At 37.0% G+C, this 23,989-nt stretch overlaps 1 protein-coding gene across 1 annotated transcript in view; it reads right to left on the bottom strand.

Annotated features, from left to right (window-relative positions):
- Positions 1-336: 336 nt before the first annotated feature.
- LOC128025718 (ubiquitin carboxyl-terminal hydrolase 33) overlaps positions 337-23,989 on the bottom strand; it is a 34,875-nt gene continuing 11,222 nt past the window's right edge. The window contains exons 10-24 of the mRNA XM_052612245.1: positions 14,071-14,473; positions 13,766-13,903; positions 12,590-12,702; positions 10,996-11,168; positions 8,568-8,638; positions 8,364-8,397; positions 8,229-8,274; positions 7,505-7,685; positions 7,006-7,132; positions 4,973-5,142; positions 4,552-4,633; positions 4,356-4,464; positions 2,779-2,881; positions 2,516-2,584; positions 337-1,476 (exon numbers count right to left, since the gene is read on the bottom strand). Coding sequence (XP_052468205.1) covers positions 1,319-1,476; positions 2,516-2,584; positions 2,779-2,881; positions 4,356-4,464; positions 4,552-4,633; positions 4,973-5,142; positions 7,006-7,132; positions 7,505-7,685; positions 8,229-8,274; positions 8,364-8,397; positions 8,568-8,638; positions 10,996-11,168; positions 12,590-12,702; positions 13,766-13,903; positions 14,071-14,473 — 1,977 coding nt within the window. The 3' untranslated portion in view covers positions 337-1,318. The remainder of the gene's footprint in view (positions 1,477-2,515; positions 2,585-2,778; positions 2,882-4,355; positions 4,465-4,551; positions 4,634-4,972; positions 5,143-7,005; positions 7,133-7,504; positions 7,686-8,228; positions 8,275-8,363; positions 8,398-8,567; positions 8,639-10,995; positions 11,169-12,589; positions 12,703-13,765; positions 13,904-14,070; positions 14,474-23,989) is intronic.

Genomic DNA, 23,989 nt, shown 5'->3' with positions numbered 1-23,989 from the left:
AATATGGTGATGACAGACACTGTCTTACATGTCAAGCATTTTCCTCAGGGAGTGCTAAATGTTACAGAAATAAATAAAAATTAGTTTATATTTGGTAGTAATTTTTATTATAATAGCTTCATGCTAATTTGAAAGCCACAGAAAAAAAAAATCTACATGCATTACTGTAATGAGAACTTGGGTGGAAATGTGCTCAACTGTCCTGAAAATAACATCACAAAATGTCCTACAAATGTCTTGTATTATTTTCTCATTTGATTGTGTGTGTTCGTGAAGTATATCAATTCACGGAGCAATTTCTTAACTTCTTTAGATCAAAGAATGATGACAGATATCGACAGCATAAGATTAGGATTTAATAGTAGCAACTCGGATACAGCTTTCATCTCTGCGGACAATTAATATTGACAAATGACTTCACATCCTTCTATACATTAAATAATGCCTTGAATGTACATTACTGATTTCCTTTTACATAGCATTTTTAAACAAGACAGGCATTGATGTTCAAATGTGCACCTTATTGTTTGCATCTCCATGCAACTAAGCGGCACAGCTATGCAGCAAAAAAAAAACAAACAAAAAAAGGAATCGATTTTCTTGCCAGCATAATGTGCCACATCATTCCTATTAGCGTGTTTTCTGCTTAGATTTAGCTCCCCGAATCATTTTCAAACAAAGAAAACGTTCATGAATGCCAGGATAATCATCCCCCTCTGGAATAAATAACATTTAGTGCAGGAACGTGTTCTTTAAGTACTAGTACATTCAAATACATATCGAACATCAGAGCTGAAGCATGCTTGCTTTTGAATCTACAGTACAGTTCTTTCCTGAGACTACGCAGCATTTAGTATCCCTTCATACCCAAAACATGAAGATTTCATCCACTAAGACAACATGTTCTTTCATTTTCTTGATTGAAGCAGTGCCTCAAAAATATCTAGATGCAGTGGAATTCATTTTCAGTGTACACATATCATGTTCTATTTGGCCTGGGCAAAATCTGTCGTGAACGCAGCTGCACAGAAATCAAATGCATTAATGGACTGTGAATATGTGCCTTAAGTCTACTTGGTTTCTAGTGTCAAGAGGAAGTGGATGTGTATGATATATACAAAGAAAGCACAGTAGAGGATGTTTAATCCATCCATCTGATCCATAAAGAAGAGTCATAAAGGGTATAGAAAGTGTGGCAGAGGTGAGTATGCTGAGGTGAAGCTGTAGGTCCTTTACTTGAACACTTGAAAACAAAAGTGAAGTAGAAAATAATGAGTGTTTCTAGGTCCCCTTGTGGTCTAGCAGCATCTTGGCACAACTACACGGAGCGCGTCTCCACTTCGATCTTCTCCTCTGCTTGAGAAGTTTCGGCGTCCTGATGGCTGGCACTGGGCCGCACGGTCACCACTGGCCCTCCTCCGTAGATGGAATGGAGGAAGTTCCAGGTCTCTTCAGATATCTGACCTGAATCAGCACCTGTTGAAGCGGAGAAGCAGCAAAACGCATTAGTTGTTAATCATAGTACTTGAAAGAAGTACACTACTTAATTTAGGGCTGCATGATTAATCATTTTAATCATGATCTCTGCTTTTCTTGATTAATTAAGTATAAAAACAATATTGGCAAGCTTTTTATTATTATTATTATTATTTTTTAATTTATCTGGTCTCCACAAGCATTTAAATATTAAGAGCTTAATACCCAATCAGAACTTGGATTTTGAAGAATGTTGGTAACCAAACAGCTGACGGTACCCATTGACTTCCATAGTATGGAAAAAATACTACGGAAGTCAATAACTACTATCAACTGTTTGGTTACCAACGTTCTTCAAAATATGAGACAAAGAAACTGGAGTTGATGACAATTTTCATTTTTAGGTCAATTATCCCTTTAAAAGGATTTTGAATTACTTTATTACTAAGAATTTTACAGTTTTAGCTTTTTTGAGAAGCTTTTCAAGATTTTGTACAGAGTGTGTTAAAGCAGCTATTATGTAAGTTTTTTTTTGTTTTTTTTTTGCAATATTCATGTCAAAATCATTCTGATAGTACACTAAAATTTAATAAGACAAATGGCATTTGGTTCTTTCATACAATATACAAAACTACATGTATGATGGATATAATAAATCAGGAAACTAGATGTGGTAAAATAAACCCTGCATATTAATGAACATGCCCTTGATTTGTGCTTATGTGAAAGTGCAATAAATCTGATTAAATGTAAAAGGAAATTTCTCAGAAAAATCCATTGTGATTAATTAATCACAGTTTAAAATGTTAGCAAAATAATCATGATGAATTTAACCATTTTGAAAACAAAAAGCTAATATTGACCTAATTTACTTTCCTAAAAGGACAAAGATTACTTAAATGTACAGTATGTTATTTAACTTTACAAATATTTTAAAGATTCAACTTCAGCTGGTAATACACCGTATTGAAGAAGTAAAATGGGTTATGATTTCTGTTTTATGGTAACTGTAAACATAAAAATGTAAACATAAAAATACCTGGCTTTAATGTGATGTGTCCGTTTTTATTTACAGCAATCTTGGAGTTATCAATTGGTCCTGGTGGGTCTGGAAAACACAAGACCATCCATCAATAAAAACACACCAAATACCCCAAACAACCGTGAGAAGCAAACAAAATCTATAATGAAATTCTTCAAGAACTCCTTAGTCATCAATAACTGCAGGACATAATGCTGATATTCAATTTCAAACTTTCAGATAGTTTCGAAGTACAGCAGCAGGGATGAGAAATGACTTACCAATGTCCTTGCCTTTGACAAAGCCTTCCCATTCCCGGAACCAGTGCATGCTGATACAGTATATCACCACAGGAGACTCCTCCTCCTGAAACGCCTTATTGAGCTACACGAAGGACAGAAGAGATGGGGAAAGAGAAAAAACACATGAAGACAGAGAAAGATACCACTACCTGAGTGTTTCTTCGTAAAATATCATCCTACCTCACTAAAGCCAAACAAACAATTACATGTAAAACTGAGACAGAAGCTATGTTCCAAGTCTTAGTGAGCTACATTGCTGTACACAACTGAATTTAGGCCTCACAGTTATATAATGTACAGTATGAAAATGTTATAATAATTTTGAGAAGACACTGAACAGGGTGGTTCAAAACTTAAAATGATCATACTGTAAAAAAAAAAAATCAATTGATTTTAGCTTTTCATTTTAATATCAGCCAGTTAGACATTATTAATCATAACAAGCGAAGTGAAAACATTCACCAATCACAGCTCTTTACACCAGGGAATAATGCATTTTTATGAAGAAAATGCATATGAAAACCAGGTCACGGTGTGAGCTGGTGTGGGAAAGTGTGCAATCCAAGAAGGATTTATATCAAACTCTTCTTATATGATTAATCAAAGTAATAATCAGACTAATGAATGATCAAAATACTTGTTAGTTGCAACCCTAAACGGCTTATTGGTACAGTTAAAATTCCATATTATCAGTGACTTGGCCTTAACTTGAACTAAGCAAAGCATCTCTGGCTGAAATCAATTACTTTTGTCCTCATGCATTAATAATGAGCACAATTTGGGAGGGGGGCAGGGGTCACACTTCTGATCTCATTCTGAGAGGGTGTTTTTGGTGGTGTTGATGGAGGGGGTGGGTGTGTTTCTGTGCACACATTAAGAGGCCAGATAACAGTGCAGGCGTTAGACCAACCCAAAACAATGAGATGCTTTTCGCTTTAGATGTCCCTTTAGGGGCTGTTTACACGGCAATATTTTTGTCCAAAAACTGGAAAGTTTTTATACATTTTGACTGTTCGCTTACACAACAACGGCATTTTGGGGACTGAGAACGCATGTTTATGAAAACGAGCTTCAAAGTGTTTTTTTTTTTTTTTTTTTACGGCACCCTTATCGTTTCCATGTAAACACCCAATATAGGAATCTTTGAAAACGGTGACGTCATGTTCGTGCATAAGGTATGTAGACATGCGCAATACATGTCAATTTTAAAGGCTAGCGCAAACAAACATACACAACAATGGCGAAGTACATGGTACTGTTGTTGCTGCTCAAGAGTTTGCTAACGCTAATTCAGCAAAGTGTGTATTTACTTTACCAATATTACAACCAACAGTAGTTACTGACAAGGTGACTGCACCAACTACTGGCCTGGCATATGTGATGCAGTGTTTTTGTCCGTTTTCATGAAATTGTATAAATGCGAATTGTTTTGAAAACGTTTTCGTGTGTATGTGAAACCATTTAAAAACACGAAAGGAAAACGTTTTCAGTTTTTGACTACATCGTTGTCATGTAAACGTTTCCTTAATGCTCTACAATGCCATTCTGGCTCCTACCCGAACAAACATGTCCAGCTCATTCTTGTGGCGTTTCTCCAGCTTCTCAATCTCGTTCTGGCAGGTGTGGCAGACATATAAGTGATTGACAGCGGGACCGCCTCCGTACCTATTCAACAACGAGCCAACAATTAGCATTTAATAAGAAGCTGAACTTCGAAAGGAAGTTATAAAAAAGAGCAGTGACAACTCTTACCTGCTATAAAGATGATCCCATACATTTTGGGGAAGCATCATAACCAGATCGTCAATAAATGAGGCTTTATTTGGAGGAACACCTATTTGAGAAGAAGAAAAACAAGAGGTCAAAATTTCTAACCACCAACTAATTTATTTTCTACTCAAAATAGGCATCTGTACCCAGAAAGTCATCATGAAACGGTGTGCAAGAAGATTTATAAATAATAAATAGGAAACTTTTCCTTCAAATTCATTAGACTCAGTTCAAACAAATCAGATCAAGGGGATAAAAATGCTTTGAAATGCTTTCTTAAGAAATTTGTGTTAGTTTTTTCTGCTGACCTCATATTGCACTTTTTAAGTGGGGAGGAAAAGAATTTAAAAAAACAAATGGGTCAAGTGGGAAAGGCCTAGATCTTAATAAGAGTGGTCCTCACCTCCGTGGGCACACAGGAAGTCATGGTTGGAAATGGGTCCTGGCTCAGCGAAGGTTCTGAACTTGTTCAGCCACTGGCGGGAAATGTAGAACTGCAGGAGGCTTGGCTCCATCATGTTGAGCAGACTGGTTACCTTCCGCCTCTCCTTGCGAGTCTCATCATTACTCTTCCTGTTGCACACACACACACACACACACAAATGACATCAATGCCATTTAGCAACTGTCAACACACATGCTTCACAACAGCACTGAGATTTACAGTCATACTCGAGGCCATTTGTCCTGCTCAACATAACCTTGCGCTTTTCTGCCTAAAAGAACAGATGCATCTTAAATCATTGTTTGTTTATCACCAATTCAGTGAAGATCCCAAGATAACAGCTCTGAGTGTTTGTTTGGATCATTGTCCTGATGGGGGATCCAACCACGGCCCATTGTAAGATTTCTAAGAGGCAGTCATGTTTAGATTTTTTTATCTCTTGGTAATTGATAGAATCCATGATGCCATGTATCTGAACAAGACGCCCAGGACCTCTGGCAGAAAAACAGGCCCACAACTTTAGAGGGGACCTATTATGCCCCTTTTCCTGATGTCCACAAAGTTTGTATGTGAGGGTTTAGCTCAAAATACCCCGCAGATCATTTTTATAGTTTCTTGAAATGAGCCAAAATGTGCTTTAAATGCAAAAGAGCTAGTGCTCCCGCCTCCCTTTTCATAAGAGGGCGGAGCTTCAAGATCTCATGCTCCAGCATACCAATGCTGCCCAAATAAACATTATTATAAATATTAGTATAAGCTTGTTATCTGCTCAGAAAATATACTCAGTTTAAAAGTCAGTCATCTGCTCAAACTCAAGTGATTGCATCAGCGCCACATGCGCGCAAACTGTGACAATGCAGCCTATTTATTTTCATAATAAATTACAGTCAGTCAAACAAGAAAAATACAACAATACACTGTTCAATTTAAATATGTTTTAAAATATGTGCAGTTAAGTGTTATCTACATACCGTGATGTTATGGATCATGGAACATGAGTGAAGTACATAATAATAATTTGGCATTCAAATACACTTGATTTAGTGTCAATTGAGAGACCCAACGTTAGTTTCGTTTTAGCCTGAATGACTTTGTTTTGGCTTGTCGTTTATATTGCTATAGCTTCTTATATTTTTAATTCTCGTTCTTTTCTAAATACTGTTAATTGAAATGATTTGTTACGGAGTGAGGGGAACTAAAATAGCCTAGCTATGTTTAAAGTGTTTGTTATATAATGTAAACATTTTGCATCTGCATTAGGCCTAATTCTGAATTAAATAATAAAACGTTACTTATGTTTTTTATGTTTTTTCTCTCTCTGAATTTTTTTTTTTTAATACACACAGCATATTTTAACCATGCAGCAAAGCTTTTTAAATATCTTGATAAGTTACAGAAAAAAATAATAAATAAATGACTTTTTAAAACGTTTAACTGATTGTATTAATCAGTCCAAATTCTTAACGGTCGGTTAACGGTTAACCGATTAAAATGAACATCCTTAGTAGGGGCTGTTTGATTTATAATTTTTTTTTTTTTTTTGGCCTTTCAGACCCCAAGACACAACTAATCTCTGTGGTACTCCAGCAGTGATCATTCGAGAGTCTTTGGCCACTCAAACTCTCCTCCTCACTGTGTATAAGGTCGATATAGACACACATCCTCTTCCAGGCAGATTTGTAACATTCTGAACGTAACACAGTTAGCACAACTGTTTTTTTGTTTTGTTTTTTGAAAGAGTATTGTCATGAGTTATTAATAATATTTAATTGTAATTAATTGTAATACAATTTTGAAAATGTGCTGCTTTTTACATGTATTAGAAGTAACATCAATTTATTGTTACTTAATATATGGTAATATTTATATGGTTATAGGTTTCTAGGTTGTATTTGTAAGGTTATATGTCAGGGAGGTTAATAGCATTAGGGTTAGGAATAATACATAGACATTGGTTCTTTATATCGGTTTATGTATGTGTATGTTCTTACTTGTAAAAGAGCACATATGCCTCAGCGTTTTGAACACAGGACTCCGACACCTCAGTAACGCTCTGGTCATCAAACTCATACCACAGCTGGTTCTGCTCGTTCCGACAATAGGCAATATAGTGGCCACCTTGAACAAAGCAAAAATCACATTAAATATTTACGTTTTGTTGGAGACGTAACCAGACGCTACTGCCACATCTTAGTTTTTTCCTGTTTTTTTGCTGTATCACTGAATTATTATTAGTGGCACAAAAAGACTACAACTTCACCACCTGAAACCACTCACACACCTCTAAATTAAAACAAATCACATTGATTTATCATACTATGCATTAAAGTATTTATAAACAATACTTTAAAATAATATGAATAATCTTTTTTTTATATAATATAATAATATGAACAATAATAATTTCTATTATAATGTGTAACTGCTGTAAATGATATATGAGGTACTGTAATACTTTTATAAACCGTATCCCTTGTCTAAAAGACTTACTGCTGGCAGTGCCGTGGTGACAGATGACTGACAGTAGGTCATACGAGGTGATGTGGGCGGAGCAGTCCTTGGCCAGGAAGGGCTGCATTTCGAGGCCTTCCAAAGGGAAGGACACATGAGTGCTGATTTTGGTGGAGAACATAAGTTCGTGTCTGAAGCGCTTGAGGTGAATGCACAAAATCTGTTTGAGAGACAGAGAATTTGAACAAAGCATAAAATCTAAGTTCGTTGTCAGATTCCAACAATAAAAATAGCAAAAACCTGCCATATCTGTTCATATAAGAACATAACTACTTGGGCAATTTTTACAGCATGGCTGTATGTGTAGTACTACCATCATGGTGGTCCAGTAAAATACTTTTGTCCATTTTACAGATGTCCTGAACAATCATCAGATCTAACAACCCCCATAGGATGGCTGCTCTTGCCATTAAAGGTCTCAGATCAAATTTACCAGATAGCAGCAGATATTATATTTGAAGGCATTCTTAGTCTCTCTCCAACCATAAATCCACTGGATGTAGAAAACAGATGACTCAACAGAACCTATTACCCATTATATTACTAAGGGTTTTAGTTTTGTTTTCCTTTCAGGCGGACTACAGAACAGGCCAAGACATTGTGGACCTCATTTATGGTGTTTTTATTATTTTGTGTACTTCCCTTAAGCTAATGTAAAGCTGATGGAAATATAACAACCATAATAGCTCATCTGTGTTCTTACCTCTGGCAAACTCTGAACTTTGCAGAATTTGACTCCATTCCGTAACCTGAAAAAAAAAATCAAAGAGTCAACATTAACACTTTAATTTCTGCAACCCATCATCTTCAATACATTCTCCAACAAGTTCATACTCACTTCTTGCATTTTTCACAGCTGTACATGTTGTCTCCTGAAAAAAAGCACAACCCGTAAGAATTACAGCATTTGTATGAACACAGAATTCCATAAAGATTTCCATATTCATCTTCTTTGATGCACAATCAGCAACTGATTAGTTTCGTTTCAGAGCAAAATTTCAATTTTGAGAGAGAGGGGGATAAAAATAAAAATAAATCCAACCTTTTAGTTCATCTCTTGCAAAAAAGGCTGCCAAGCAGTCCTGCAGCGTGACCACAGGCCCCCAGAACCAACTAAAAATCAATGAGCAGAAACAAACAGTAAGGGTCATTCAAAAGAAACATATCAAAGCTTCTTCCACACAGAGATTCCAGAAAATACTCATATAATGTGTCCTGGGATCATTTCATTTTGGTTCATTCACACTGCCAAACACATTCCCTAAAGATCTCTTAACCTGTTAACTGTCACTCACGTTTTTGAAGATAGACTTAAATGTGCATGATATAAACCTAAATTTGTATAATTCATGACTGAAAACATTTTGTAACATGATTTTGATGTGCCATTTACATGGTAATGCAATGTCTGATTTTAAAATGGGTTTTAAAAGGATGAATTTTGAGATTTTATGTTTTCAAGAGATATATAACTTCTGATGATTTCTAAAATGTGAACAAGGAAGTCTTTTTTTTAAACAAAGGTCAAAACTCCTTTTGTAATGTAGATTTCTGAGGGTGCACTCTTGTCATAAATTAATCTATTACTTTTCCTACATAATTTTTTATAAAAAATATTGGTAAAATATATATTTGGGAGTCTTTCCAACGATATATAGTTTGTCAAGATTAGATTAGATTTGATTGTAATATAGTATAGTCAACGTGACAGTTAACAGGTTAAAAACGTGACGTTTGGATATGACATGTGATGTCACGAGTACCGTTTCACTAAGTTTGCGAACAATCTCAGCTTGAGCCCGGACACCAACAAGGATGTGCTGTTTCTATGTGTATTTAGCTATGATTTGAAAGAAAACAGTGCATCTTTGTGACACGGATGATACAGAAAAGCATACGCAGCATGCAGTGATATGGAGAGACACAGATGACACAGCTGACAAAGGACTTGTTGAATAAAGTAATTATTTTTGTTTTCTTCACTTACAAAAAGTGTTCCCGTCGCTTTATATAACCCAGATTGCATATCTGATGGCAGATGGAGTATTCTGACTACATCCTTTCATACATTTCTGGACCTTGACACTGTTATTTACTTGGCAGTCTATGGGACAGTCTCAAGCCTCCTGGATTTCAACCAAAATATATTTTTGTGTACATTGTGTTCCAAAGATGAACGGAGCTTTTACAGGTTTAGAACGACGTGGGGGTTAGGGCTGTGCAAGAAATCGAAGGCGATTTTCATGCGCATCTAGACAGTAAAGGCGCTCCTAGTATATCTCCAGCACATGCGTTCAGATCAGGATTGCCAAGTTTTCAAAACAAAACCTGTCCAATTGCTTCACGTTTCGTTCTGGGCGATAAAATACATTTTTTTTCCTTGGTAAAATTTGTATTTTAGGGGCTAAACATCACGTTACTGGGATTGGGGTCGCTTTGACCCGCAGACATGAAAAACAACCGCAGACTTGGCAACACTGGTTGGACTTTACTATACAGAGCCGTAGTTCACTGACAATCTACACAAAATCGATTTCGAAATCGCATGTGGTTCATTGCCGATTTTGAAAGCGATTTTGTGTAGCTTGTCTGTGAACTACGGCTCTGTGTAGTAAATGCTGCTCCACCTGAACCAGTGTTGCCAAGTCCGCGGTTGTTTTTCATGTCCGCTGGTTAAAGCGACCCCAATCCCAATAACGTGATATTTAGCCCCTAAAATGCAAATTTTACCAAGGCAACCCTGCCAAAAAAACGTGCATTTTAACCCCAGGATGCAATTTTTTATCGGGGAACCCCCTGCAAATGCGATTGGGCTAGTTTTGAGAACCGACTGGGCGGACTTTGTTGTGAAAACCTGGCAACCCTGATCTAAATGCACGTGCTGGAGATATACTACTAATAAAAGGAGCGCCTTTACTGATAAGATGCGCATGAAAATCGAATTCGATTTTTTGCACAGCCCTAGTGGGGATTAGTGATTAATGACAGAAGTTTCATTTTGAGGTGGAGTATCTATTTACAAGTTTCACTTAAATAACATTTTAAATAATTTTAATAACCTTGTCAGACTTTAAATTACATACTAACATAGTAAAGCACATTTGTAACTGTGGTTTGTAATTTAATATTACAATGAAAGTTAACATTTTAAATATTGAAAATGTGTCATTACAAATAAATTAACATACAAAGAATTGACTTCAAGTGTAGTTTACCATAAATGCTTGTCAATACTTTTTGCATACTTCAACCATATTTCAAATATAATTTTATATAGTGGGTCAAAACCACACTCTCAAGTTAAACTAACTGCAATTAATCTTAATGTAAACTATAATAAATTTTCATTTGCTTGCAATAAACATTCAGTTCAAACTTATTTCCAGAATAAGTACTCTTTTTACAAGTATGCTTAACTGTACTTTTTTTTGCTCACAAGGGTACACATAAGACAAATGTCAACATAATACCTCTTGATATATTCCATGACGAAAGCAATCCAGCCTTGAGCGGCGTAGGCTTCTCCACACGAACCAGCCTTGACTAGAGCCGTCTGGTGGGAGGAAGAGTGCAGCTTGGCAAGGTCCTCTTTCCCTGGGATGGGCAGAGAGATGTCCTGGAAGTTCTCCAAAGTCACTGAAACCTGAGAAAGGAAGGACAAGTAACAGAGGAGCTTAATTTAAAATGTTAATCTGTAAGTGCAAGTACTGTCTAAAACAAATACATTAAAACAACAGCAAAATAGCATCATCATGATGACAAGTTTTGTTCATTTTTTCTTCTATTATCACTGATCGTTTTTTTATATGCAAGCGATGTTGATTTAAAATGACTTATGTTTGTGATTGAACTACCAAAGTGAAAAGACAACTAAAACAACTAAACTTAACTGAACCATTTTGAACCAATGGGTTAATTAGTACTGAAATATGCTGTGTACAAATTTATATCTGATTAATTACCTATATCCATTACATCAACATAATATTAGAACATGAACATGCAATGACAATGAAGTAAACATTAAAATTTGTATCAAGTTTTCAAATAATTATCAAACCATTTAAAATAATTTTGAACATGATCATAAAAAAATATATATATTATATACACAATATACACTTGTGTTTGGCTTTTTCGGTTTTAAATGTTTTTATGGTTTTTTTAAGTCCTTTGGTGGAGGGTTGAATGCAACACTCTCAGATTAGCTCATGTCTCAGTCACCAGTGAGAAACTATTACAGTACAAAGCGCATAACATTACAATAATAATGCCTCCCATTCTCGCGCTGTCTGCAATAGTGTAACAGAAAGTGCTGATGAAGTATAATACCTGCATAAACAGGGTGCGCGGAGGTATGCAAATACATACATTAACACACAGTCTGAGGGAAATGATCGGACAAACATTTTATGGTCCTACCTTCCACAGATGATATAAATACATATAAATAAATCTAGACCATGATTGCGATCGGGATGTGGAGAGACTTTCAACCAGCATAACAAAAAATGTTTTGAACCAAATCACCTTGTTGCCTTTAATACCTTTTAAAATGCAATCTATTCCTGTAATGGATCTTCAGCATCCTCCCATTTTCACAAGATTCTCCAGAAACCATTTTGATATGCTGATTTGGGGCTCACGAAACATCTCTTACAGTTAACAGTCAAAAAAAAAAATACCTTGTACTACTTAATAGTTTTGTGGAACCCATAATAATTTTTTTTCTTCTGTATTCTTTGATGATCAGAAAAGTTCAAAAGAACTGCATTTATTTGAAATGGAAATCTTTTCTAACGTTAAATCTCTTAATGGCCAATTCTGATCATTTTTTTTCTACTTGATAAATAAAAGTATTAGTTACAAATAAATAAATAAAAACATTTATACGCTAATTTAGTCAAAAGTAAAACTGCCAAAACGTTCCTTTGAAGGCTTCATTTGATACTTACAGGAGCTTTCACTCTTCAAACTAAAGAATCCAATGCTTGTGTTCACTTAGTTTATTAAAGTGAGGTTATCTGGGGGCATGTCTGGGTGAAGAACACACAGATCACTCACCCTGTCACAGGTCAGGCACTGAACTGAGCTGACAATGGTGCCGTCGAACACTTCAGAGATGATGCTGCGATATTTCCTCTGCCGCTTACTCTTTAGTGGGGTGAACGAGGGTACTGTCAACACATCACAACCATTTCGAATCAATGTCAAATCGGTTTCAGTTCAGGTGATGTTCACAACAGTTAAATGGTACTAATGATGCACTGAAATTTCTTCAACCACAGATAGTTTTCGAATATTCCGCTTTAATGCGTCATTGTGACAGATCACTGTAGTGCCTCAATTCAAGCAGCACATGAACCGATCATCTCTTCCTCTTTAGTGGTTACAACTTAAAATAAACATGAATGAACATCAGAAGGTTTAGGACTTACTAAAATGTACTCTGTCTAATGTAATCACTCAGTCAAGGTCTCAAATGCAGAAATATGTTAATAAAAGAGCTTGCAAACTGTCACATAACATAACATTACATTTGCCTCTTAAGCCATTCAAACTTCTATTACTTAAGCTGTCTTCTTGATGCATTATTCAATATTTGATTGAATAAATATGTCATGAAAACCACCATTTACAGCCACCATTCAAATGTTTATATTTCAACAACAGATTGAAGTAGAAACCTAAATCTGTTATTAAAAAGATGACATAAAAACTGCCAGTGACACGTTTAGGGACTAGCATATTGCGCTGTTTTAGTTCAAATCGAAGTGGAAATACATGTAGAAAACATATCCTTGAGTCGTGGTTGACAGAATAGCGTATGCAGTTTGCATTCAGTGGATGCTCTCCAAAATGGTGCTAAGGTGATGCGGAGGAACAGAGGAGACAAACTATAGAATAAAGTTGCTATTTTTGTATTCTTTGCGTACAATTTTTTTTCGCTGCTACATTTAATTTAAATTGAACCATTGATGGATGGACTTTTCTGATGATGTCTTTCATGCTTTTCTGGACCTTGACAGTGCAATTTACTTGGCAGTCAATGGGACAATCACAAGCATCGCGGTTTTCATCCAAAATATCTTAAATTGTGTTTCCGAAGACGGAACAAAGCTTTTACGGGTTTGGAACGACATGGGGGAAAGTGATTGATGACAAACTTTTCAAACCTTTAATTAAACAAAACACAACCCCCAAACTGTCCCAAGGAGAATCCAACAAAAATTCTGGTACCTTTCTTGTGAGTAGAGCTCAGGCTTGGCCACATTAAGGATTTGGGAAGACTGCTGGACAGTCTAGACGTGACACCCTCATTTCCACTGGGACTCTGTGGTCTGTTGGTGCTGCTGACCTGGATTTCAGTGTTTGAATCTGAATGGTGGAAACAAACAAGCCAGTCAATAAAAGCAAGCAAACCACTAATAAAAGCAAACGAACACTGCCCACAATGGATTTCAACTTTGGCCCTGATATCCTTCAAACAAAATGTGTGATGTCATTTTAAACAAAATCTGGCCTTGCAATGGCCTTGTATTTACCAGAATTTCGGCCCTGAGCTTTAATGGCTCCTTGGCTGCTGATGATTGGCCTCAACTCACTGGAGGTGTCCACGTCTTTATCCAGGTCACCATGGGAGCCTGCACGGTACAGGTTGTTGATGAGATTCTTCTCTTTCTGCCAATCTCGGTTGTTTTGGTTCTGCTCTGAAATCAGCATCTCAGCTTCGTTAATGTCTTCTGGAACTCTGGGGCCTTCGTTATCAGCACGATCGCTGCTGCCACAAGACTCGCATGTCTGGAAGTCGTCTGATTGGCTGTGGTTGTCCTCGTCGGGACTGTCATCCATGGCCACAGCCTGATTTGGGTCCTCCGGTTCAGGAATGGGCTCCTTGAGCTCTTCATGGAGTTGGTCCATCAGACAACGCAGGAACTCTTGAGAGTCCTTAGGACAGAGACAGGTTTTAATTAATGTTAATTAAGAATGTTTAATAAACTCTCCAAAAAAACTAATCTAAGTTCACACCACAACTAGAGAAATAAAGACACAAAGAAACAATATAATTGGAATCACATTCAGATATTACTTTATTTTCCAGCTGAATGCTAAAAAGCTTGTTAGCCTATCAGAATCTAATTGACTTTAAAGCGCTTCAGCATTTAAAGAGCAGACAAACTTTACAGTTATCATTTTAGTATTGTTCTTGGTGGAAAGGGGCCTTTAAAGTTATACTTTAAAGGTAATGTTTATGTTACACTAGTCAATATTGCAGTATCTTGGACACTGCCACCTAGTGGTGTGGATACAGCATCACACAACATCAAACATTTCTAGCTCCTGGAACACATTATTTTTTGATGCCCCCCAAAAATGACATGTTTGAAAAAAATAGATACAGTAGCCACTAATACATTCCCATGATTTATTTATTGGTGGCTCAATTTTTTTCTCTCTTAGTTTTATCTTAAAACCATAATTGAATTCAAATGATGGAACAAATGATTGCATTTTGGGAGCAAATTCTTAATTCAGGGGTATAAGATAGTTTAGGTGAAATTTTTTTTAGGTGAACTTTGCCTTGATATTTTGCCTTAAATCTATCTGTCTTGTTGACTTGTCCATAAACTCTGCAGTCAGAACCTGACACAATGACAATCACACACTTTTTGTCCGAATGTTTCAAGGCATTATCAAAAAAAAAAATGTAACGTGCATGGAGGCTGATGTTTTATACTGCAGATTAGCCGGTAAATCGCAGGAACCCCATCAACATAGAAACAGCTGAAGCTTATCAGAACAACATTCAAAATTACAGAATTACTATAGAAATGGGGACAGGGTCTTGTACAATCAGGCCAGGAACACACTGAACAAAGAGATCAGAGCGACTAAAAAGACCTACGCCAAAAAAGTTGGAAGACCAGTTTACTTCCAACGACTCAACTTCAGTGTGGAGAGGTCTAAGAGCCATCACGAACTACAAGACACCATCCCCTTGCACAAATCAACGACTTGCTAACGACCTGAATGAGTTTTATTGCAGATTTGAAACCCCCAACACCTATTCTGACCATCTCCCTACACAACCATTAACACATCCTGCAATCCCACCCTCCACACCTCCTGCTCTTCAAATCTGTGAAGATGATGTGCGCCAGGTCTTCAAGAAGAACAAAAGAAGAAAAGCACCAGGCCCAGATGGTGTTACACCAGCCTGTCTGAAAATCTGTGCTGACCAGCTGGCCCCCATCTTTTCACAGATCTTCAACAGATCCCTGGAGTTGTGTGAAGTGCCTTCCTGCTTCAAACGCTCCACCATCATCCCCATCCCAAAGAAACCCAAGATAGCAGAACTTAACGACTACAGACCTGTGGCTCTAACGTCTGTCATCATGAAGTCGTTTGAAAAACTGGTTCTGGCTTATCTGAAGGACATCACTGGACCCTTACTGGACCCCCTGCAGTTTGCTTACCGAGCAAACAGGTCCGTGGATGATGCAATCAACATGGGATTGCACTTCATACTGCAACATCTGGACAAAACAGGGACTTATGTGAGGATCCTATTTGTGGACTTTAGTTCGGCATTCAACACCATCATCCCAACAGCCCTTCAGACCAAACTGACCCAGCTCTCTGTTCCTAGCTCTATCTGTCAGTGGATCACCTGCTTTCTGACAGATAGGCAACAGTTGGTGAGACTGGGGAAATTCAAATCAAACAGCTGCTCCACCAACACTGGCGCCCCTCAGGGATGTGTTCTCTCCCCTCTGCTCTTCTCCCTGTACACCAACGACTGCACCTCTAAAGACCCCTCTGTCAAGCTCCTAAAGTTTGCAGACGACACTACAGTCATCAGGCTCATCCAGGACGGTGATGAGTCTGCTTACAGACAAGAGGTTGAGCAGCTGGCTGTCTGGTGCAGTCTTAACAACCTGGAGCTGAACACGCTCAAAACAGTGGAGATGATCGTGGACTTTAGGAGAAACCCACCTGCACTTTCCCCACTCACCATCATGAACAGCACTGTGACTGCAGTGGAGTCATTCAGATTCAAGGGAGCCACCATCTCTCAGGACCTGAAGTGGGACAATCACATTGACTCCATTGTAAAAAAGGCCCAGCAAAGGTTGTATTTCCTTCGCCAGCTGAGGAAGTTTAACTTGCCACAGGAGCTGCTGAAACAAGTTCTACTCAGCCGTCATTGAGTCTGTCCTCTGTACTTCAATAACTGTCTGATTTGGTTCAGCAACAAAATCAGACATCAGAAGACTACAGAGAACTGTTCGGGCTGCTGAAAGGATTATTGGTGCTCCCCTGCCCACCCTTCAAGAACTGTATACATCCAGAGTGAGGAAAAGGGCTCAGAAAATCACTCTGGATCCCTCATATCCAAGTCACCCCATCTTTGAACTTTTGCCATCTGGCCGGCGCCTCAGAGCCGCAAACACCAGAACAGCAAGGCACAAGAACAGTTTCTTCCCCCAGGCAATCTACCTCATGAACAGTTAAATGTTCCCTACTTATGCTTATAAACGTGCAATATCCTTATATTTATTTGTTAACCCTCCATCCTAAAACATTCCTGCATCTCACTCAATCCTATTCCATTATCATTTATAGCACAATTGTTTATACAATTATTTCTTTGCCAATTTGTAAATCTCTCTTTTTTTTTCTTGTCTGTGTGTTGTTGTCTCTGTGTACTGGAAGCTTATGTCACTAAAACAAATTCCTTGTATGCGTAAGCATACTCGGCAATAAAGCTCTTTCTGATTCTGATTCTGAATTGCTAGCCGGATGTCCCAAGGCTATCGGGCTACCAAAATGTATCACCTCCCTGCTGGATGGGCTGCCTTGAATAATGATATAAAAATTCTTCCTTGACTCGCATTGTTCATCGACTTGTAGAGGTGAAATGGATCGTTGTTGATCATTTGCACATTTCTGAGTCTTGCTGATTTCAACATTCAAGCATTTAAACCATTTAAGCACATGAAGAGAACTATATGGAGGGCCATGCAAGCCATAATTCATTCTGGTGCTCTCACAAACACACATTCATCCATTTTTGCTCTCATAGTCACATTTAGCACACACATTCATCCACTTAGCTCTCATGTTTACATATATTAACTCACATCTATACATTTTTATTATTTGCTTTTATAAGCCCTATTCGGACGGGACTAGTTTTACAGGGGGTCGTTAGAGAAATCTGCGTTCCACAGACGTACTTGGTGATTTTAATCCCGTCCAAATCTGCCACGTCTGTGTTTTTTTCACACAACCTCTGTGATAATTCCAGAGCAAATTACCTACCGTTTTTCAGCAAACTCAGTGATCCTCTGGGAAAACGAATCCCATCCGATGGCGAATGTCTGTGATTGCCGGTGATATTTTATTTCACAACGTGTTTCCTTGTGTGTTTTGGCCAACGTGAATTACCGTAGATGCTCTTACCGTGCGGATGTTTGATAGATTTGCTTAGCGGCAAATAAATAATAATAAAAAAATAACACAAATAATAAAATCAAGAGCAAGATCGCGTAAACTGTTAATACCGGCTATTGTTATATCAGCATCAGGTAAGATTACTCACGTTCATTTATGTACTCAGTTACATAATGTTTTAATTACATTTAATAAAAAAAAAAAAAAGGAAAACAAGTTAAACTAAAGGAACCACACATTAACATGGTTTTGCTATACTAGCCATTTAGTATTTATTGTGTAATAATACTAAGGCAATCATTCTGAATGAATGCAATGCATGCATACAGAGCGCGTGATCTCTGTTACGCCCAGATGCACATATCAGACCCTCCCACCTCTGTAATAAACACGGAAATGTTAGTCCCGTCCGAATTGGTACATGAAAATCACAGACGTCAGGTGGTAAGAATCGAAACTCAAACGTAGTTTAGAAAACTAGTCCCGTCCGAATAGTGCTATAGTCACATATTATTATGCACAGATTCATACATTTTATTTTTATATTCAAATATTTATGCACACATTTATACATTTTGCTCATGCTTATATATTCAAAGTATTCATTTATTTATATTATATTAAGTCTGCAAACAGGATATTAACAAAGGCCAGAGATGTGATGCACTGAAGATGTACACGAGGAGGAGAGGATAGTCGCAAAAGCAGAGAAAAAGTGTACCAAATTAATTGTTTGCAATGCTCTAGATCAGTGGTTTTCAACCTGTGGGCCGATGGTATTGCAGGTGGGCCGCTAATAACTATTAAAATAAATAATAATATTGCTCATATATGTACAAATGTCTAAGACATAACATAATTTCATATATATATATATATATAATTAAATAACAAAAAATAAATATTAAACTGTAACAATGTTTCCACTATTCAAGCTCGCTGATTGGTTTAAGAATAAACCGCCAATTTATCTTAGATATTTTTTGCTGCATATGCTACAGAACAACAGCAGTTGTGCCAAGCTGTGCCAGCTCGAGTTATTTTCTGTTCATTGCCAGTTCATTGAATAAAGACAGTTTACAATCTAGCTTCTAAATATTAAGTTATTAACCTTAACAATAGCGGGGTCAGTTAATTTTTTGCCACGCTAACATATGTGTTTGGTTGTGTGGGCCGCGAGTTGAAAAAGGTTGGGAACCACTTCTCTAGATACTGGAGGAATAACATAAATATTGAATTTATTAATTGAATAATATTAATGTGTTTAGAAGGAGAACCGTCTTTAGAAAAGTTTCGATGGCATTTCTTTCCCTCTTACCTCCGTAATATATATATTAAAGGAGTGTTAAATAAGCGCAGTGATGCTTGTAAACAGCAGTAACCAGGGAAAAGCTGTATTGCTGCTGTTCTATAAATGCCACCTACTGTCAAAAAGTGTAAATTTGCATTTTCATCCAGCCACCATTTGGTTTTGTTTCGTGCAGTTGCTTCATATTCAGGATTTTTATTTTTGTTTATGGTCAGTATGGCTAGTAACAGAGCAGAAATTTTTTTTTTATATATATATTATATTTGTATAAAAGCGTCTGCTAAATGCATAAATTAATTTTTAATTTTTAATATATATATATATATATATATATATATATATATATATATATATATATATATATATATATATATATATATATATATATATATATACACACAAGCAACATTTAAATTGTAAAAAAAAAAAAAAAGTAAAAAAATAAAACCGACATTGTAATTAGGTGTGGATCGTTGACACTCCTAATTGAAATTGTAGATAGAGTATCAATGGTCAATTTTAGAGATATGTGGTGGTAATGTGGTAATACAAAGTCTGCGATCCGCCATAATGCAAGAAGAAGAAGTAGAATGCCTCACATGCTTGTTTCTGTGCAGCGCATTCACAAGAGTTTTAACAGTTCAGACATTCCGTGAATAATAAATACTATTCAGTTTCTCACACAGACCAATCGTTTTGTGTCTTTACACATCTATGTATCATCACGAGCCACAGGGTTTAATTTGGTTTTGTCTGCGCATGTTTTTTTTTTTACTCTCAGAGATTCTGTTACCATTTGCCATGCATCGTACAGCTGAGAGACTGCAAGGACAGTAGCTAAAAATCATTATTTGATTTCATTTTTTTTCTACTGGAGAAATTATGTGACCTACATCTTGGATGCACTGGGGGTAAGCAGATAAACATCTAATTTTCATTTTAGGGTGAACTATCCCTTTAAACATTAAAATAACCTTTTTTTTTTCAGAAAAGTGATACGATCCGTGACTCAAAATCCGGAATATGTGAATTTTGTGATCCATTCTACCTCTACCACTTGTCTTGGTATTTAAAGACAAAAATACAATCACTGTAGTTTTCGATCATACTGATTTTGTCCACAGTGAACTTCAGTCAATGTCTTTTTTATTCAGTCTAATTAAATTCATTTGGGCTACCAATATCTAAAGAATGCCTGCCTGAAGGGCTTCTAGGTATTTTGAAATTTTGCAAGCCCTGAGAACATCAGCCATTACTGGATGAGCAACTGGCAACATGGCCAACTGGCATTCTAACATCCTGGTATTAGGAATCCTGGTAGGCAAACAAGTTTCCAACAACAGGACACAGCACATTAGATCAGAAGGTCATCGCTGTATTATGTAAATGCAGTACAAGGACAAAAGGTTTCCTCTTTTTAATACAGCAAGGGTTTTAAACAATGCCCAATTGCCTTTATACTTAGTAGAGGAAATGACTTTAAAACGAGGCATTAATTGGCTTTGACTGAATGTGCCCTCTACAGGAGTCCCCAGTCTATCGGAGCTTCATGAAAGTGAGCTTGAAAATTAGATTAATGTTTAATACGGTCTCTGAACAGCCTATGATGGCTCATTCTTGTCAACGCTAATTCTCCAAACGGCCTTCCTCTCCAGCCAGGCATGACAATAGATATATTCCACTGGCTGAAGGTAATCAAACATCTAGAGAGACTCTGAAGATTGGGCTCCATACAAGAGAACAAAATCTTTCAGAACGAGAATAAAAATGGTTCTTTTCAAAAATGCAGCTAAAGGACAATGTATCAAAAGAGAAAGTTTTTTATAACCAATGAGAATGAGGCTCTATCAGATGAAATTCCCACAGCAAGCAGGGTAATTTGAGTTTGACCTCATCTGCCACTGGGCAAACTCACACCATTGGTTGACTATGTTGGGCTAGTCAGGATGAGCCTATACAAAAATATATCAAAATAATTCTAGGGCCCTATGAAATCAATTATATTTTTCCCCTAATTCTGTGTTTTACATTTGAATGATTCTGGATACCACTTCAAGAGTTTCATTCCATTTGAATCATCAGAAACATGTCTAAATTAACTAATATTAACTAATATTTTTAGTTTTTTCTATAATGGTAATATTGCCTTAGGAAATCTTGTTTTTAAAATTAGTTTCAATACTAGGTGTGTACCAGACAATATTGAATATTACAGGACGGATTAACATTTCTCCTTTTTTACATTCAATTTACTAATTGACATCATCTAATCAATACAATCATGAATAATTATATTTCTATTGTACATTATAATGATGTAATGCCTAAAGTCAATTTTTTTTTTTTTTTTCAGATCGAGACAAAATCTTTTAAAATACAATAACATTCAAAGGTTTGGCGTCAAATTTATTTTTTGAAAGAAGACTGTTATACTCAACAAAGCTGCATTTATTTGATTTAGTAATAATAAAAAAATAAATTTGTAACCTTTATTTTTACAGGCAAGTCATTAAGAACAGGTTCTTATTTACAATGGTGGCCTGACAAGTGGAATAACCATTTAGGGAAAGGGAAGTAGGGCTAAAATAAATACAGACACACTGATGATGGCTTAGGCCGAAATGCATCTGTGTAAGACATGGTACGAATAAATTTATAAAAGGCTATCTTGAGAGTGCCCTTTTTTCTCTTATCTCTGGATAACTTAATTACTCACACCAATTAAACGACTTGGGAGTTGAGAGTACCTTCTCCACTATAAAATAAATACAGAACATTAGAAATACATACAGGTTAGCATTTATATAAATACAATTTAAAACATCAATCATCATTATCAATATATTTGCGGTTTAAAAACAAAAAACAAAAACAAGTATGATATAATAGTTTTGAAGGATGAAATTTTATCCAGTTTGAGAATATTTTGCAGAGCATTCCAGTTGCGAGCGGCAGCAGATTGAAAAGATTCAAGACCAAATGCAGAGTTGGTTTGTGGAATGCTTAGTTAAAGATGAAGTGAGGACCAGGTGTTATATGTGACAGACTTTGGCTGCAGCAGGTGACCTAAGTAAGGAGGTGAGTGGCTGAGAAGGGTCTTGTAAATGAAGCTGAACCAGTGAATTTTAAGGCGATTGTAAAGGGAGGGCCAGTTAACAGATGAATATAGAGCACAGTTGTTGTGTAGTGAAGGGAGCATTTGTGGCAAACCTGATAGCGGAATAATAAAGAGCATCAAGTTCTGATAGAGTGGACTTGCAAGCAACCCTGCATATAGTGTGTCCATAGTCTAACATGGTTAGAATGTTCATTAGAATAAGTTTGGCAGAAGTGGAGAAGGAAGCCAAGCTTGGCTTTTGACCTTAGATTGCACCTTTGATATTTGAATAGAGAAAAAAAAATTAAGTTTCCAACCAGATGCCCAAGTAGTTATATGCAGTGACTTGTTCTAGAATAGCCACCTTGCAGATGGTGATGTTAAGGGCAGGAGGAGGCGTAGTACCCTTACGGTAAAACCACATTATTTTTGTTTTGGAGGTATTGAGAGTGAGTTTGAGTTGTGTAAAAGGCTAATGTAGTTGGTAAACGCTATCTTGCAGGGTAGCTTGAACAGCATCAGGGGAGGAACCTGTGGCATAAAGGATTGTATCATCAGCATCTAAGTGAATTAGTGAATTACCAACTGCCTGGGGAATGTTATTATTATAAATTGAGAAAAGTGTAGGGCCAAGGATGGAGCCTTGGGGGACACCCCTGGTGACCGGGAGAGAATGGGAGAAAAGGTTTTCAAATCTTACATGTTGAACCCTGTGAGAGAGATCATTTATGAATCAAACCAGTGAGTGATAGGTGACACCAATGCTGCGGAGTCTGTGGATGAGTTTATTGTGGTCCACAGTGTCAAAAGCTTTTGCAAGGTCAATGAAAATAGCAGCGGAGTGTTGTTTGTTATCTAACACAGATGTAATTTAATTGAGCACTTTAGTTGTAGCTGTAACACAACCATTCCCTAATCGGAAGCCAGACTGTGCCCCGGAGATGATACAGTTCACATTAAGATGCTTGATTAGTTGTTTGTTGACAAGTTTTTGGCAAGATGGAGATTGGCCTGTAATTGTTTAGGTCAGCCTGATCACCACCCTTATACAGGGGAAGCACAACTACTGCTTTCCAAGCAGGTGTAATCTCGGCTGTATGGAGGGAGAGATTAATGAGGACTATTAGAGGAGCCGCAATGACGAAGGCAGCAATTTTAATGAAAAAAGTGTCAAGATCATCTGACCCAGCTGCTTTATCAGGGTCCAGAGCGGTCAATTCCTTCAGGACTTCCCCCACTAAAACAGCCCGCATGGAAAAACTGTGAGGAGGTGCTAAAAGGCTGCAGGTATTAGAGGCTGCATGGGCTGTAGCAATAGGGTTTAATGCCTTGGAAACAAAGCCAGAATTTATGAAGGGGGGACTGAATGCTTTAGCCATGGAGTTTTTATTAGTGACGACTATGTCATCCACTTTTAGGGACAATGGTATGGTCCTCGGTTTGTTTTCAAGTTTTTTTTTTTTTTTTTACCATATTCCAAAATGCTTTTGGATTCGGAAAACAAAGTGTGAACTGTTTTTTTTTTTTAAAGAAGCCAGCTTTAGCCTCTCTCACAGCTTGTGTGGCCTTGTTCCTTATTTGAAGAAATAAAAGGTTTTCT

Source organism: Carassius gibelio, chromosome A2 (assembly GCF_023724105.1).
Source record: "Carassius gibelio isolate Cgi1373 ecotype wild population from Czech Republic chromosome A2, carGib1.2-hapl.c, whole genome shotgun sequence".
NCBI lineage: Eukaryota > Metazoa > Chordata > Actinopteri > Cypriniformes > Cyprinidae > Carassius > Carassius gibelio.
The sequence above is the reverse complement of the archived record's forward strand: the minus strand, read 5'-3'. Positions and strand labels throughout refer to the sequence as shown.